The 17,999-nt window shown below is 32.8% G+C and overlaps 1 protein-coding gene across 3 annotated transcripts in view; it reads left to right on the forward strand.

Moving 5' to 3' along the window:
* cpx (synaptic transmission protein complexin) overlaps positions 1–17,999 on the forward strand; it is a 338,383-nt gene that overhangs the window by 287,948 nt on the left and 32,436 nt on the right. The window contains exon 1 of one of the 3 annotated variants that reach the window (XM_076130762.1): positions 1,124–1,403. The exons of the other annotated variants lie outside the window; for them this stretch is intronic. Within the exon in view, the coding sequence (XP_075986877.1) occupies positions 1,391–1,403 (13 nt within the window). The 5' untranslated portion in view covers positions 1,124–1,390. Of the gene's footprint in view, positions 1–1,123; positions 1,404–17,999 lie in introns of those variants that run through there. 3 annotated transcript variants of the gene reach the window in all.

The raw sequence follows: 17,999 nt of genomic DNA on the forward strand, positions 1-17,999 counted from the left end.
AGGACAAAGGCTGTTAAAAGTATGTAGGCCAAGGAATTTAAGTATAGATTAGTCATCAAATAAATCTATATGATTTTTGCTTCAGACTACAAGTTGTGTATCATGAATTCTTTGTACTAATAAAGGACTTTATGCAAGATATTTTTAGATTATGTAATTCATTTTTGCTTCAAGATGTGTCATTTTATGTTTCGTATTATGCCAAATTTTTAGCCAGTAAGAAAATTTAAGTCATGGTTAGCAATTTTAGTTTTGGGTACGCTAGTAACAGTAGTTGTAGTAATAGAGACAGAGAGAGAGTAACATGAAGAATATATCCCTAATTCCTAACTATCTAAAAGAAGAGTACATAACTTGCTAAGGTCTACATTAAGAGAATACTTTTACAAAAGGAGCATATATCTCGCAAGTAACAAATGAGCGGCGGCAACAATAGAACAAAGTCCTAAGCAAACGGCTCTAACACGGAAACGGTTAAAAATACGGAAGCAAGCTCGGCTTGGCCTACAGAACGCGTATTTCAACCGGCCTCTGTCAAATGCAAGGTATAATACTAAATTACTTAATGCATCGACCTATAAAAGATTTAACACACTCACACACACAGCAAGCCACGCCCCTCGCGCCGCGTACCCTTTGTTCTTACCAACCCACACATGCGCACATCGCACACCACCAACTATGTGTGCGTTAAGGGGGGATGAAATACGCATCCAATTTTTCTTACTTACATTTTTATTTATCGTCATTCCATCGTATTGGCGATCGAATTTTAGATTTTAACGATTATTTCATGTTAAAAAATACGAAAAATTTCTCTCCTCGCCTTTCAGTAGATAAGCTTTGATTTCTTAAAATTGGCGCTATCGGCGTCCCCCGAGGAGAGAGGCTTTCGTCAAAAAATATTGAGAAAAAACCCTCAATAAAGATAATTACGATCATTATTAAAAGTACAATTTGACGGGAATCAATTTTACCATTTCCATTACGACGACAATGGCGGAACGATTTCCCTTGTGCGCCCTCTTAAGCGCTGCGCCTGTGTGGGTATGTGTGTGTGCACTGTGTGTGTGTGCGGTGTCTGTGAGTGGGGGCCGCGGCGCGCAGGGCTTAAATAGGCGCGCGGAGCGGAGCAGGCAGCATTGGCTCTCCGCCACTCGCGTCGATAGGACGCGTCTCTTCGTTCAAACATGTCATAGCTTCTTTCGTACTTCTGTCTCTTCTTCTTATAACGATACGTATCATGTATTTTCTAATGTAGGTAAAATTTGGTGCTCAATATTACAAAATTTTAAAGTATTTTTTATATACGAACTTTATGGGGACTTGTTGTTAGATTGTAGGATATATATTATATTTTTGGTACGCAAAGTGTGATAGAAGAGCCAAGATGAACTTCATCGGTAAGTTTTATTCACTTTTTATACGTTTTTTACTCCGCAGTATTTCTTTTTCTTTTTACATTATATTTTATGGTGTTCGCTTTACTTTTACGTCGTGTATTTGGCATCTTTCCCTGTGCTCGTGTCCTTGTTCTCTTTTATTTGACAAGTTTGCAAAGAACATTTTCATGAATCATTTCCTTTATTATTCTACTTTATTTTTTCGCATATCCTTTTCAAGTTTTACGTTTTAGCGATAAAATATTGTTTTATCTGTTTCTATATTCCACGTTCAGAAATATTATTTGAATAAACCTCACGAACTACGTCGGGAACTTTCACACGTCCTTGGTTTTCATTCATTTTCTCGGAAAATAGCTCGGCATTTTCTCTGCAATGGAATTTATTCCACTTTCCTCAATAAAGCCGTACATGAAAGGCTGTAGTTTATTTTAGTACTGCGTAGTTTTAACGATCGAATCACTGCAGCTAAAACTGAGCGGTAATAAAAAATAATTTGTAGCGGTATTCGTAGATGTGCTACGAATATCGCTACGTGGACCGTAGACCGTAGACCGTAGCGTATTACGCATTTTTGGGTTATAGAAATTTATCGAGCGTGTAAAATGTTAAGTGTATATTCGGCCTTCAGTAGTGTTCCAGAGAGAAGGCCCGGGATACTTGGGGCGCGGGTTAGAGCAGCACACTCTGACCGAGTTCGCTCAAGGTCGCTTGGCTCTATGCCAACTGGGTTGGGCCTGACTCCGAAATAGGTTGACACTGGATGCAGAGCCCCAGTCAGCTCGAATACATAAATAATTTTGTGGGAGCAACGGATATTGTATTAGATATTATTTAGCTTTATTAATTCCGGGGTGGAAAGCAAAAAATATTCGAATCGTATAATTCGCAATAATTTTTTGATACAGAAATAAAAAAACATACTTTAGATATATAAATATTAAATTCGAACTCTATATATAACAAGATACAATTCTATATATTGCAGCAAAGCCTAGATTTTCCTAAAACGTTCAAAGACCTATTTCACCACCAAATATTTTCACATCACACGATTTTTTTTCACATCAACTTAAAATATCCAAAGGCTCTATTCAAACGGCTCGTCCAATCGCAATGAATCAGGTCATTTACCGCCGCTAGCAAAATTGCCTGCAATTAGTCGGTCAAATCGAGTAGTTGCTCTAATCGGCTCATCTCTTCAGATTAACCGACACTGAATAGATGGCTGGACACGAGCTTTCACAGGCTTTTCATAAAGCTTTCATATGAAAACTTTTGCACATTTAACTATTCCAAAATGTAGAGTATTTAGCTTTGAAAGCTTGCGAGTTATTTAGTAATTTGTAGCGTGGATGTTTTTGGTGAAAGCGTGGTTTAAAGGGGTTTATTTTCCTTGTATACTATACGAATACACATACTATCGTACTATGACTTATAATACATAAAATGACTATGTTCATACAATTTTAAATTCCTATTTGAACTAAATTCAGATTAAAACCGTTCAGATTTCATAAAAGTCAGATTGCAATACTAAAAACTATAAATAATATAAACGATCTAGCACAGAGATTAAAAGTTTATTCTTTTAAAGCAATACGATAAACCCAAAAACTGCACTTTAAAAAGTATTTGCAAAACATAATTTATCTTGTGAAATACAAAGAAAAGCTTTTACAATATAAATAGCTCTGTTTAAAACATGACTGCAACGATATTGAAAAATATCAGGCACCATTCAATATCATCAATTGTACAGAGAATAAACGATTACGCCAATCCAACTTGTATCGGGAATATTTCAGCACGTAGCACTTGCTACGAGCGCTACAATGTCGTAGCAGTTACGGGCTACGGGCTACGAACTCGCCGCTTGTACGAATTTTAAAATATCGAAGTTTGGTAACAATTTTATTGCGATATTTAAAATTTTATTGAAGTCAAATTTATTGTTGTATTCGCGTTTTTATTACGTTTGAGTTTAAGAGGGCATAAATTCTAGGAAAACATTTATTTTCAACAACATCATATCATCCAATAAATAATAACTTTAAACTATAAATCCGTATTCAGAAAGAAGCCTTCGGGCTATATGAACAACTATTGACTCAATAGTTAACCACAAGATGCAAAGAAAAGAGCTTCTTTATTCTTTGAACCAATAACCTTTTGAATATTAAATAACACTGTGATCCAAAAATATTATGATAGACAAAACCCACGTTTATCCGATGACATATTCCAACGTTTCAATATCTTTATCCGTTTGATCCGGCTCTTTGCCCATCTATAATACTGTCTGGTCAGACAGAAAGCACCCGGATATCCGGGTCAAACTGAATTACCGCTGGCTAATCTGATGGCCAGAATTTGCCTGTGTTCTCTGGCTAAGAGCCAGTGAACAGAGGCACTTTCAGGCTCTATATCATATTTAAATAGAGCCTTTTGTATTCAGTTCTTGTAGTCGTGTTGGGAAATGAAATTAGGTGGAAGAGAATATTATTTTGAAAAACTTTGCAACATTAATGTTATATAGTACCAGCTGTGTCTGAAGACATTATTGTTATTATGCTGATTGAAATACTAAAGATTAAATTTGTTTAACGACTTTGATAACCGTCACTTTACTTGCCGTGCTTTAATTCTATAAATAGGTACCAGTTAATAGTACATACCGACGGTAAACCATTAGAAAAGGTCTCAAACTGCAAAGGTTATTATGGGTATTGGGTATAATTCTAGCCCAAAGATTAATTATGCTAAGATTAAGGAACCACGATAAAGATTTGGTGAAACTAGTTACAACAACATATAAAAATTAAGTAAATAGTATTGTCGATATTGAGACTCAAGGCTTCCCCTCTCGCGTTTGGAAGGGGACACTTGCTCAGCAGTGGGATAGTAACGGTTAAATAAAATAACATTAACCACAAAGAGCATACACACATAATATCACGCTTGTTATATCCTATGGTGTAGGCAGAGATGTATTAAAGGTGGAAAAAAGCCTCAAAAATATATGATAGAAAAAAAACAATACATGTATTATACTATCACGCTTGACATACCCGAAAAGGAACTAAAAACAAGCAAAAAATATGATGTAAAGTCTTTCCTAGAGTCATGTTTCAAAAACAAAATTAAATTAAACGGGAGAGAACTCGCAAGACTCGTCCTGAATTTTAAACTTTTAAAGTTGTTTATATTTTCAGCACGGTTGCGATGACACGGTATTAATTTAAACGAAACATTTTACTTAGTAAGAACATTACTTAACATTTACTTGAGAATATTTTACTTAATAGAGTAATATAACACGGAAATTTTGTTATACTACTTAACTATTAGAGTAATTTGGTCTTTAACGTTAAAACTATTATTTTAATAACCTTTTTTCAAAGAAGTTAAATGGACATGAATTTTCTGCTCTATTTATTTAAAAATAAATGTATACCTCATACAAAACGAAACAAATTTTGCACATCATTCACGCGTGCTACTTACAAATTTCCAAAATCTAATAATCCTTTTCACCTATATCGGAAATCAAACCTAAGAGTACTTGACATAGAGGCTTTAATTTTTCAAATATTCGACCAAAAATCGAAAACGAAATAAAAATCTTCACGACACTAACTGAGGTATTAACTTCCCAAATAATATTAGAAAAAGACCAGACCGCTCCCGTCTCGAAAGTCCCAACATCCATTTTTCAGAGTCTCCAACATGTCACAGTACATATTTATCACTAAAACCTACTTGGAAACTCCCCTACGAATCTTATAGAGCGAACTTTTTAACGACTTCGTAAAAAACCACGACCATTACCGGTATATGTGACCTCTCTTTCACTCTAACAGGAGAGACAAGGACAAAGGTACACTCTAAACGAATGGTTGACCAAACAACATACATCAGTATGCTTTTAGATGGGCGCTGAAGAGAGATTAAGACTCAGTAGGTGGCTCGTTCTCTACAATAGAAACATATTTTCTAGGATGATAAGCTACTTTAGCTTGTGCTAATAATAATACGTGGTTCACTAACTTTTGAAACCCGTTTTGACCGTCATAAGTTAAAAACTTCTGTATGTTTATTGTCCAATTTTATATGAGGATTAACGCTCCGATTTTCAGGACAATTTAAAGTAGAATAATTTTTATGTGTTTATTACGCACTTTTAAGGAAAAATAAACGCTTTTTCTGGCTTATTGAAAGTAGTTTATGGAAAATATATTTCTTGCTTAAGTGAAGTTTTAAAGGTGTTATTTCAACTGTATAAATAAGTATTGTTCATCCCTGAGACAAAAGATGCAAAAAATTCATGGCAAATTCTTCATCGAAAGACTGTAATCAAATCGGTCATACTAAAACGAAAAAGGTTTTAAACATGTAGAGTCTAATCTAAACCGTCTATATTTATGCGTTTGCAAGATTACCACGATGTAGAGTTACGAGAAACTAGCTTTGCGGATTAATTTGGCTTTGCTCTATTTAAAATTTTGCATTCCTCGGGAACGGAAGTAATCCTAGAATGTAGAGCTGAAATTATTTTGAAATGCTGCATCTTTTTATTTTTGCGATAAAGTAATTGAAATGTAGCGTACTTTGTTAAAACGTATAATTTTGCTACAATTTCTTACTAACATTAGATACAAATATTAAAACTTTATTTTTAAAAACATATACGATTTTCGGTTAATCTTAAAATGGCTTAACAATTTTTAAATAAACACGTAGGATTATTTTAAATATCTGGAAAACTTTTCACACAAACAAAGTCACGGGTAGAAGCTAGTTGATATATATTTTAACATCGATAATAATATGCAAATAACAAACAATATAACTAAATAGCAGGTGTTATTATGCGTTATAATTATAGCAGATAATCCAGCTTAATGCTATTTGAACAGATACAAAAGCGAATTAAGCGTCATGCATTCAGAATCAAAGAGCTTTGAACAAATAAACACTGATTATGAATATTATCGAATATTAAACAAGCAACGTTGTTAGCGACCTGTATTTGTACATTCGTTCAATCGTTGTATTCAAGTCATTAGTTCAATGGATACCTATATAATGTTTAGATATAAAATGGTAATATGTATTTCGACCTATAATCTCATGTAGATATAGTATATTGTATTAATGCAATGCATTAGAAATAATTATGATTGATCCAACGGTAAAGAAAAACATCGTGGCAAAAAATTGTTTGACGTATATCTTGAGGGCATGCAAAGTCCCCAACCGCACATGGGCGGCATGATGAACTCAAGGTCTAACCTTTCCTTCAAAAGAGAAGACCTATACCCAATTGCGGGACAGTAGTGAGTTAAAAATATGCATTCAAGTAGCTAATTTCTCAAATAAGATTTGAGGTAAATATAAACTTGTTAGTCTTTATTAATATATTTTTGTGCATACTAGATAATTATTTTAAAAGTTTACTAATAGTATATTAAATGCAATATAAATTATTTAAGAAAATTTGCCAAACTACCTAAGATTTAACAAATTTTAGATTAAACAGCTTATACTTTATGATAAGAGTATTCCGAACAATACTTGGACCACAAAAGCAGCTGTAACAAAAAATACACAAATTGAACAATTCAAAAACACAAACCAGAAAGAAAAATACCAATTAATTAAACCAAATAAATTACAAAATATTAAGTTGATAAACAGCTGCGTCAGTTGGCAATTAAACTGAGTTTATTGGACGCCAGTGAGCGTGGCAATCGAAGCCTTAATGAGCTAGTTGCCAGCCTGTTGGCATAAAACCAACCGGTTTATTACTTATTGGATTTGAGGAAATTAATTAAACTATGAATTAACGGCTCTCTATGTAGAGTTTGAATGTCTTTACTTAAGAGAATTGAGCTCAAGACATGTTTGTTCATGTCAAGACTGTATATTATTATGCGTTTTTAAATAAACAGTTTCCGAACTTACTCTTTATCCCCATTTATAGATCTACTTCATTTAATTCCAGAAGGCAAACTGTGAGATAATGCCTGAAGTAAACCGTTATGCAACTCTGTATAATTTATATTTAATCAATAAATAATATAAAGTCGAGTTAAACACAACTTGTATCAGAAAAACTTTGTTTAAAAGGAAAACCTAACTAGCTTTTTGACAAAAATACTTTTTCATATATTTATTATACAAAAAGCCAAAGACCTTTACGATATAATTAACAATTCTAAATCATAATAGACCATGACTGATTCACGTATAATAATATCATTCATTTAACTATATAACAAAAATTCACCACAACTTAACCAGAAAAAAACAAAAATTTTATTGGTATACTTTCACTTGAAAGAAAAACAGCTACAAAACTTTGTTCACGTGAAACTAAGTTGAAGTGTTATAACTCGTTGGTTCATTTTATACGGAGGCTGGCATTGAACTGAAACTATTTACAGTTTCAAACAAGCAGGCTTTATGTTCAGACTACTTTTACTTTCAAGAATGTTGACGTGCTAAAAATGTTCCGATGTTGGAAGGTTTAAATTTTTGCTATTTTTTACTGGATATATTTTGTGGGGTAAAGAGTTCTTTAAACTATTGCAACTTGTATACATAATTCCACTGAAGAACGGGTCTGATTACCGATTACACTCAATACATCATATTTATTCATGTTGATGATAAGTGAGCTTAGATTGAATTTCATTATTTCCGTCAATCTATTTTTTACTTCATAATATTATTAACGATTTTTCCAAATTTCTCCTTAAGTTAGGTGAGATTATTTAATTTTATAACAGTTAGACAATATCCAGGGTGAACAATTTTTTTGTAATATATAAAAAAATATTATTCATTCGTTCCATTAAAACAGACGATTGCTATTTCAAAACTATCTAAAAAATTACATTAACAAAAAACACACATATTTATTTACGTAGATTCTCAATTTACAAATAACGAAAACAAAAAACTTTAAACGTACAATAAAACAGAAATACAACACATTATAAAATTAAAACACGTACTCTAAAAGTATATAACTACAAGCTAACTCTACTGAATCTAATATGTAGAGCACGATCCTCGGTTGTTATGTAAAACGTTAATTTGCTGTGTAATTACGCGAGAGCTCTACCACTCTACCACTCTACTACTGTGCCAGTGTGCTCTACATGCTAACCTACAGATTAATCTCTATATTTACTGTTATTGCACGTTTCAGTGCAGATGTAGAGCGTGGGTAGAGTACATATTTGTAGTTTGGTTTTTTGTAAAGAGCGAAATAGCTATTGAGACTTATATTGCCTATTATACTTTGTGATATGAAAATAAAACTTCGAACTTCAAAGTCCAACATATTATCGATTCATTTTCGATATGTGCCTATACTTAACCAAAACAGTAATTATTTAACGAAATTAGTACTCTGTAACCTGCTATAGCTTTAAATTTTAATACACCAATTAACGCGACTGTCAAAACATAAGAGTATTGTACTTATCTTTGCCAATCCTGTTTAAAATATACTACCCTGATGTTGCCCACATTTTAAAAGCCAACAAAATAACAATTTCCCAATACTTTTAGAACAACAAAAGCCTTTACAAACGCTTCGAAATTAATTACCAATGACACGAGCCCTCGTCACGGCGCAATGAAAGCGGGCTTATGTCTAAAAACCCCATCTTTCAATAACAAAATATATTGACATATACCAATTTGACTTTCATCTTCGCGTGTTTGCGAAACATAAAGCCTTTAAATAAAAACCTTCTAACAAAACACACAAAAACAAACCCTATTTCCAAGCAACAAAGTCCAAAATCAATTGACAAAATATACACGCTGCGGAATGAAATAAAATCCCATTTTATATTACCTTGCGGGCTATGTACTGTGTACTGTGTTCGGGCGTTTTTATAAACGGTCGTTGTACACCAAATATCGATATTTGGGTCACGAATCGTCGGATTCATTTTAAAAACGCGGGTCACAATGAAAGCCGCTGCGGTAGTTTTTACTGAGGTTTTTTCTAAAAGGTCGAGTTCGATTAGAGGGTAAAAAAGTTGTTTAATTTAAGCGGGATTTTGTGATTTTAAATACTGGGTATTTGAATAAACCAATTTCGGATAAATGCATTTGGAATACCAATATATTTTTTTGTGACGGCCTCGTATAAGGCACACGATAGCCTCGACTTTAGATTGTACGGGACTAAACGAATTTAGTTCCCTGTTGGAACAACTATTTATATGACGGATAACTTAACTATCTAATGTACCTCAAATATGTATAGTGTACATACATTTAGAGCCAATTTATCCGCAACGGTAAAAGTAACGCAGAATTCGCACTTCAAAAAGTCTCTACATTGTCTAAAACTATCTTTTTCTTCATAATTTAAAAGAACTTGCTGTAAAAACTTCGACTTCTATTTACTATCTCGGATAACTGTTACAAAACACTATTTCACTTCACTCAAACATCAACCCATCTCAATACTCAACAAATCAAAGTAAATATACCATTTTTCTCGTACAACTACTAATACTGAGCGAACATAGTTCCGCATTCATTAACATACTGACATCGCGTGTTCCAACACGTTGTTACTCCTAGGTTCAACGGTTCAAAACTAGGCTACAGTGTAGGCTTTGAAAATTGTTAAAATGGGCGTGTTAATTGTGTGAAATTGGTTATTTAGTAGAGATTGGATATTATGATATGTGCCAAGAAAATTCAAAGGTTGTCAATTACAAAGTATTTTACTGTACAAGATATAATTAATTATATACACTACAAATTATTTTACTGTCCAGCCACAGGACAACTAGGACAAAATAATGTCAGCTATCCTATCACGGGACTGCTAGGGAAAATTAGTGCAGTTAACTGATTATTATGAAAAATCATACTGGAATCAATGGATTGTTTACTTACGTTAAAAGTTTAAGTTATCTCTTACAAATTGACCACCAGTTACAAATATTTTTTAAACTTTTATTATGCTATATTTAATTCTATTATTTTTCTTATCATAAAACTTCATTGTTATCGAACCTTAGACTTACGTTCAACAGACACACTAACTCAAGAGCCTAATTACTACATTGATAGATAACATCACAATAACTCAGTTATCAGCTAATATAATAATAATATAATCAGTACACGTGTTATCTGTAATTAATATCTTAATTACACATTATATAAGAAATACGACAAGCCCGCATAATAGACTGTTTGGTAACGATCTATCATCTGATGCCATATGTCTCGTATTTTATATACGAGACATATGGCATATACGTATACTTAAAGGCGAATAATTCCACGAAAAGATTGTCCCATGTTGGGTTGCCTTGTCTCTGCCTACCTCTATGGGAAGATGGCGTGATTTTATGTATGTTATTCCACTTATTTAGTATTTAGGAAAACAATAGCAGAATAAAGAAGTAACGTGAATTTTAAATCATTTCCATATTAGTATTACTTAGGTAAAGTCATACTAGGAACAAATACAGACTGAAAAATGATCTTGCTTTTTAACTAGTCTAAGAAAATTGACAAAAGATTGTAAAGGAAACTTGGCTAAATTAAACACAGTAGTTACTAAACTATACCAAATTATTTTATTCAAAACCAAAAAAATACTATTACCTATAAAAAAAATACGAACACTTTCATTTTTATTTATATTACACCAATAACAAGTTCACATTTTAAGCCAAAACGAAAAGGCAGACTACCCTCAAAAGGCCTCAGCAGCCAAAACTACAAGTCAGTTATATACAAGTATATAATATAAAGTAAATATATAACATATAATGAATACAAGCGCATCGTGGAAACTTTTAATTAAGTAAAAAGCTGTGCGGTTGGGACACGTAAAAATGGATGTGGCAAGTGAGGCGCGGTGTATTGAAAATAGTGGAATAAATCAATGTATTTTTCGATTTCTTTATGAAAACTTTATATTTAGAAATGAAAAGATGGTATTGGCATTATTATTCTCTGTATTTTAGTTCGATTTTAATAAATACAATTTTAGACAAATAATATATAAGAAAATAATTTAAGAATTTAATAATTGTGTAGCCACTGATACGTAGAACAGTGTCCAAAGTGGTATTCATATTATTATTTATTATTAGTTGATTGTACACATATATAGGAAATCACGTCTTTTTCTCATATATAAAAAGCTGTTTTTTATTACCAATACTAAATTGAAATGTAAAAAAACACATATAAAAATTTGAAATGTTGTCTATAAAAGTGGCCTTTTTAAAATGCCTAGCACAAAAGCAAACTTTAACAAAACCAATCAGCTACTCTCTAAAAAAACAAAAAAAACCACATCCATCCATTCACACATCACTGTCGGCTGGAAATTAAAAAAATCTTACAACACAACGGCACCCCAGCGCCCTCTATATGTAATCTACCCCCTAGCACCCCCAACACCCCCTAACGCCCCCTACCACAGAGTCCTGTCTCCAGATTAATGAATTGTAGTCTATCTTCTGGATTATGTTGACTTTTAAAACTATTTTCGTGGTTCAATTTCGTTGAGACGTGTAAATGACTGTGGACCATTAGAAATGGTTTTAATTTAGTTGGAAATGAGTTGAGTTTTGTGCGAGCTGTAGTTGTAAAGTTTTATTTTGTGGAATAACTTCAATATTATTATGTTATTGTAACCAATATAAGGACTCCTAACCGAGTTAGTTAACATTTTAAACGGGCTTAAAAAGAGGAAATTCTTAATTGGTGACGAATTATTTTAAAACTATTCGGTCTGACTTAAATTTACCCAATATTTCGAAAAGTAGCTGCCTTCTATAACAAGAAACCTACGAAATAAGTCAATCAAATTACTCCTTACGGAAAATCATATCGTTTTGTCGGTCTGTCTATAAATGAAATTCTAGTTAAATCATATTTCGTATAATGTATACATTTTTGTCATAAGTTAATCTTGCAATACATAAACACATATTGACTTGATAACTTGACTTCAGTGAAACTTCAGTGTTTCATGCTTGCCTTACGATTATGGATACCATACTGTCTAGTCAGACGACTAAGTATAGTGGGACTATATTTAGTCGTCTGCCAGACAGTATTGTAGACTTTTATATATTCTTATCGTATGGATCGTAAAAATACATGTAAGGCTTTTAGTTTATATAACGTTTTGATATTATCTAATGAAAAAGTACTTGGGGGAATATTAAATATATCGCTAAGTACTTTATAAACATGTAGAATAATGTAGATAAAAAAAGATTGTCTGAATTTTTTTTATTTAAATTCTTATACTATCATTAATGTGAACGTTCGTGAGGGTAGATGTATTATTATCAGTTTTGACGCAAAATCGAATAAATTTGATGCTACTTATATTAGGGGATGCAGGTGGATAAAGTCACGGTCAAAAACTAGTACCTATCGAACAAAAATCAAACTACTCTGAAATTACTTTTAAATGAACTCGAAATAACTGTCCAAACTTTCTACTTCTAAGAATTCGTTCAACTTATCAATAAGAACAAATAATAATTTAAGATAATAGAAACGTACAATGTAACTGCATTTGTTAGTAATAATAAATTACCACTGAGTGCACAGATGTCTACGAAACTTTGCTACGACTTGCTACGGTTGCTACGAGGTGCTACAGTTTACTCTCATATTCATATTAGTGTATAATTTTGTCTAATGTGTTGTACTTTGGGTAATGTTAGAAGACAATGTTTAAGATGTTTATAAAAAGTTAGTCGAATAGCGTAGATGTTGAGAGTACTGACTTTTCTGAGTTGAAGTTTAGGACAAAGTTTTAGAATAGAACAGAATAATCATTTGTAAGAAATAGGTAATTGTTTGGGTCTTTTATTTGTATAGCTAGTGAATAGTTTATACAATTGAAAGTCCTCTTTTAATCTCGACATAACTAACAAGTTTTAGAATATCTGCTTCATAAAAAAAATCCGTAAAGTGGTCTTAAAAAAAACAAAGACTATGGCTATGGCTATAAAACACAACGACGAGTTACATTCAACATTTTATTTTCATTGCCATTATTCAATGAAAACTAAAAAACTAAATTCAGAACTATTTTATACAACATTATTACACATTCAGAAATTATTCAACATGAATGTTTCACTAAAATTTAAACGTCGGACTTCGCAAGAATTGAACCCACGACCTTTTAATCGCAAGCCAACAACCTCCACTATCGATCGATATTAACAAAACATAAGCCTCTCTGAACTAGGTTACAGTGTTGCCAATGAAAATAATACGCTATTGCTATTATTTATGTGGGCAACACCGATTGTATCGCAACAGAATTAATAAGCCTATCTGGATCGCGATATGAAAGGGAGGGTAGATTGAAAGTGCTTGTGAGTGTTCTATATTGAAACTATAGTCCCACGACTTAGTGAAGAGCAGTATGCACGATTTATATACATTATAGTTCATAGTTTTGTGTCTTTCCAAAATAAAATAGTTGTGTCAAACGGGCCGCCGTCCGCTGCGTAAGCTTACGGGTCACTGTTGTTTTAAAGTCTGAATCGTGTAAATATTCTTCAGCTGCGAACCTTGTACACAAGGCTTTCTATTAAGTTGTTGGACTATAGCGTTGGCTTGCAGTTTCACTCGTTTTATTGGCTGTGTTGTCAATTGTTTATAAATATACACGCAAAATCTTAACGTTTCGACTTAAGACTTAAAAATGAACAAGTTATTTAGTTCGCGTAACTTATACGGTCACGTTAGATTCTAGCCAAATTAATACGTTTTATTTGTTGATGATCTATACTTTTAGTATGACAAAACGTAAGAATTTAAATGAAGCAAAAATATTGTAGGGATAGCAAATGGGGTATTTTAGTCGTCAGTTCTGACCATGGAACATTGGTTACTGAAGTAAGGTTTAGTAAGTTTTCGCAAAATTAATCATAAAATGAACAGAACCTATCAAAACCACTATCCGAAAAACCAAGAAAAATAAATTCCCGTTAAAAAGATAAGATGAATTTCCTTAAAACAATTCGCAGAAGATTCCATACTCGAGCGCATTGTTCTAGAACTTTCGAAGGCTTTTTTTAATTAACCGCTGAAAGTTTCCGAAGGCTTTGGGAAAAAGTTCCAAGTTCCTGAATTCCCTTTTGGCCTTTAATTGCCAAGTTATACGCTAGTTATGTACGCTTTTTGTGAATTCTTTGCAAACAAAAAAATACTGAGATTTTATTCTTTGTTTGATAAATGTAGATATTATACAAGGGAGATATTTAAAACAGGCGTTTTTCATTGTCTACAAAACGTTACAATCTTTTCTTTTTGAATAGGTCGTGGTCAACTTAAGGTCAACCGCATTCAACACGCCCGAAGACTAGCAGTAGTACATAGTTAAAAAAGCCGTCTTGTAATGTACTTTACAAACTATGGAATTGCCCAGCTCAAACACTATTACGTGGCCACTCTCTAAAATCACCACGCTTTGGGTTGCATAACCCATTGATCGTTTATCAAAAAACAAAACTGACTATTGGTATAATAACGCCCGAATCCGCCGAAATAAATGCCGATTTTAACTCAGCCACACTGATTAAAACTCGATCACTTCAATCACAACTGAGCCATGCCGATCGCTGCTCAATTGCGCCAATCAAAATGACCCCGTCAATCGCAACCAAAACGCTTTCGACTACCGACAACCGGCTAGCTATCGAAAAATGTTGTAAAAAAATCTGATCAGCGCCTCTATCGGGTGTGGTAGGAACTATTTTGGCAGTACATTTTAAATGTCAAACTTTCGATACTCGACAGTACAGCTCGAAGATAATCGCGCTATTGATCACTCTGATCTTTATAACCGCGATAATTTCCTCGATTATAACACTTAACCTTAATTTCACCTCCTACCCTACATTTTCATTAAAATAAAGACAATAGATAAAGCCATTTTGTCTCATTGTCTGAACACCAATAAACGTGTTCAAAGAACAGCCAAAGCGCAACGTTTAAGTAGCACAAAGAGGTTGTTAAGTTAATTGTGGCTAACTTCAAGAGTTCGAGAATTATTTACTTTGATTTCAAGTCAAAAGTTCTTAAGTCTTTTTGAAGAACAAGTTGGGACATGTTGGGAATTCTTAAGCTTTATTTGAGATAAAGTTGACATTGTATGTAGAGTTCGCCAAGAAACTCTTTGTTCAAATGATAATTAATTTTAAGCACTCTCATATGCATTCATGATGAGGTCTTCGGTTTTATTCCTGTACCGATTTTTGGTAATATAATAATATTTTCCTTATAAGTCACTTTTGATAAGTAGTCTAGTTGAGAAAAGTTGACAAGAAACTGGTTTCTAAATGATTTACGTTAAAATGTCTTCTATTTATTAACCTAGCCTTTCTTCCAACTATATTGAAGTTGGCTTCCTTTCTCACCAGATGCAGCTGAATACCAGTATTTTACATAGAACGACTGCCTATCGGACCTCCACAACCCAGTTTCCTGGGATATAACCCGATACCCGCTAAAATGTCTATGATTGCGCAACAATAAAGGCAGTAGTTTAGTCATAATGATGTAAAAGATAGACAAAATTACTTCGAATATTGCGATAGATGGTTTTGATATCACATAAAAATACCAAAATAGCTAAATGATTAAAGAAAATACGACTATTGTAATAACATCAAACCAGACATGAAACATTCTATTGGATAAAATAAAACACGCAATAAAAAGCTTACGTAACTGTTTCGATTGCTACGTCGTAGCTGTTTGCTACGTCGTAGTATAATTGCTACGTAGCGTATAATCTATTTCAATACATTTCAATTTCGATTGATTTATGAATGTATAGGGTGTTGTTATTTATTCATTATGTAATTACACGTGTATTGGATATTTACTTTGAATTATGGATTAAATACTCTATTTGGACGTCAATAATGGAAAAAAGCATTGTCGTATTCAAGTTACGATTAAGCGGGTTCGATTCCAAAAATCACTATAATAACTTCAGGCAATAAATTTTGCTCTGGACTGGAATATTTCACGGTAAATCCTGAAAGTCACTGTATTGTGAAAATACAGTGTATTGCGAAAATAGCCACCCAAAATAACCAAAGGCCTTCGATTCCCGGCTGAGGCAAGACTTTCTGCTATCGGCAACCAATAATTTTGGGCTTGATGTAAGTTAAGTTTAACTTTTGAAAAAAATGGTTCCCGAATGTTCACTATCTAAAAGAAAATAAATGGAAACAAAGTAAATAAACTAACTTACATAACATGTTAAAAGCAAGTCAATAATACTCTACTTAAATAATGAATGTTAGGTCTCTACATTAATAGAGTACGTTTAGTTCAACAAACTGTAATGGGAACTAACGGCTGATATCGATCCGGCTAATAATAGCACGCGGCGCCGCCTGTCGCCGCTTTATGTAGAGTACGACTCTATGCCTCTATGGGGCTTTTATGGACTTGATTTTGTAGAATGTCAAGGATTTTGTTGATGTTTTTTTCTTTATATTTCTTTTTGAGACTTAAGGAAATGACTTACGTTATAAAGTAGACCAATCAGAGTTTTACTTGATTTGATTTTTTTAATCAGGAAAAGAATATCAGTTCATAATAATACAAAGCTATGAATCTTTGTTCTGTTTTGAACTGAAATTATGACTAAGTTCAGAAAGCCAATTTAAACCAACCTGCAACCGTTAAAACCAATTTTACACATTAATGACGCTGTAAACGAGCGACGTAAATACATACAAATAATCATCCTGATTATTCTTTTATGAGGCTAGGCAGTGACAAATTATTTTGTCACAGGATACACTACGGCTACACTACACTAAGACGAGCATACATTACTACATTAGGTCATCAATTGATGCTTGATATTAATTTAATATTTATCTTATTTAACTTTACCTTTACCCTTCAAAAAAATACAAAAACTCAATAACAAATCAGTTTAAATAAACATTACAAAAACCTTTATAAGTAACAAATAATATAAGGTTATAATAAAATAAGGTTCAGGCTTACGTGAGCGATAAGGCGTCCCTGTATGATTACTTCCAACCCCTAACAAATCACCCCTAACGGTCAGGGCTCAGTCACACGACGCGAGGAAAATTGAACTGTTACTGGTAAAGGGTTGAATAACTTTTTGATAAAAGGATTATTTATTTCTTGACTCAATTTTAAAAATATTGAGCCATGAAGCTGTAAACTGTATATATTTTGTGTCAGTCATTTTAAAATATTTTTATTTATTTAAAATATGAATTTTATTGTATGAATGTTGGGCCACGAGCTCTCTATTTAATTATATAGCTAGGGACTCTTAAGATATAGTTTTTCAATGTTATAATATTGAATTAAAATCCAACAAAATTCAAAATATTGAATGATTTTAGAGAAAACCTTTGTTTTCAGTCAGTTTCTTTTAAATCCTCCACTATACACGTATCAGTAACTACCAAAACAGTTCCTTGGCTGACGTAGTGCCATTTTGGACTCCTAATATAATGTTATTTTTATTGTTTAACTTGTGGTTGTTGTTTG

Source organism: Anticarsia gemmatalis, chromosome 24 (genome assembly GCF_050436995.1).
Source record: "Anticarsia gemmatalis isolate Benzon Research Colony breed Stoneville strain chromosome 24, ilAntGemm2 primary, whole genome shotgun sequence".
In the NCBI taxonomy this organism is placed as follows: domain Eukaryota; kingdom Metazoa; phylum Arthropoda; class Insecta; order Lepidoptera; family Erebidae; genus Anticarsia; species Anticarsia gemmatalis.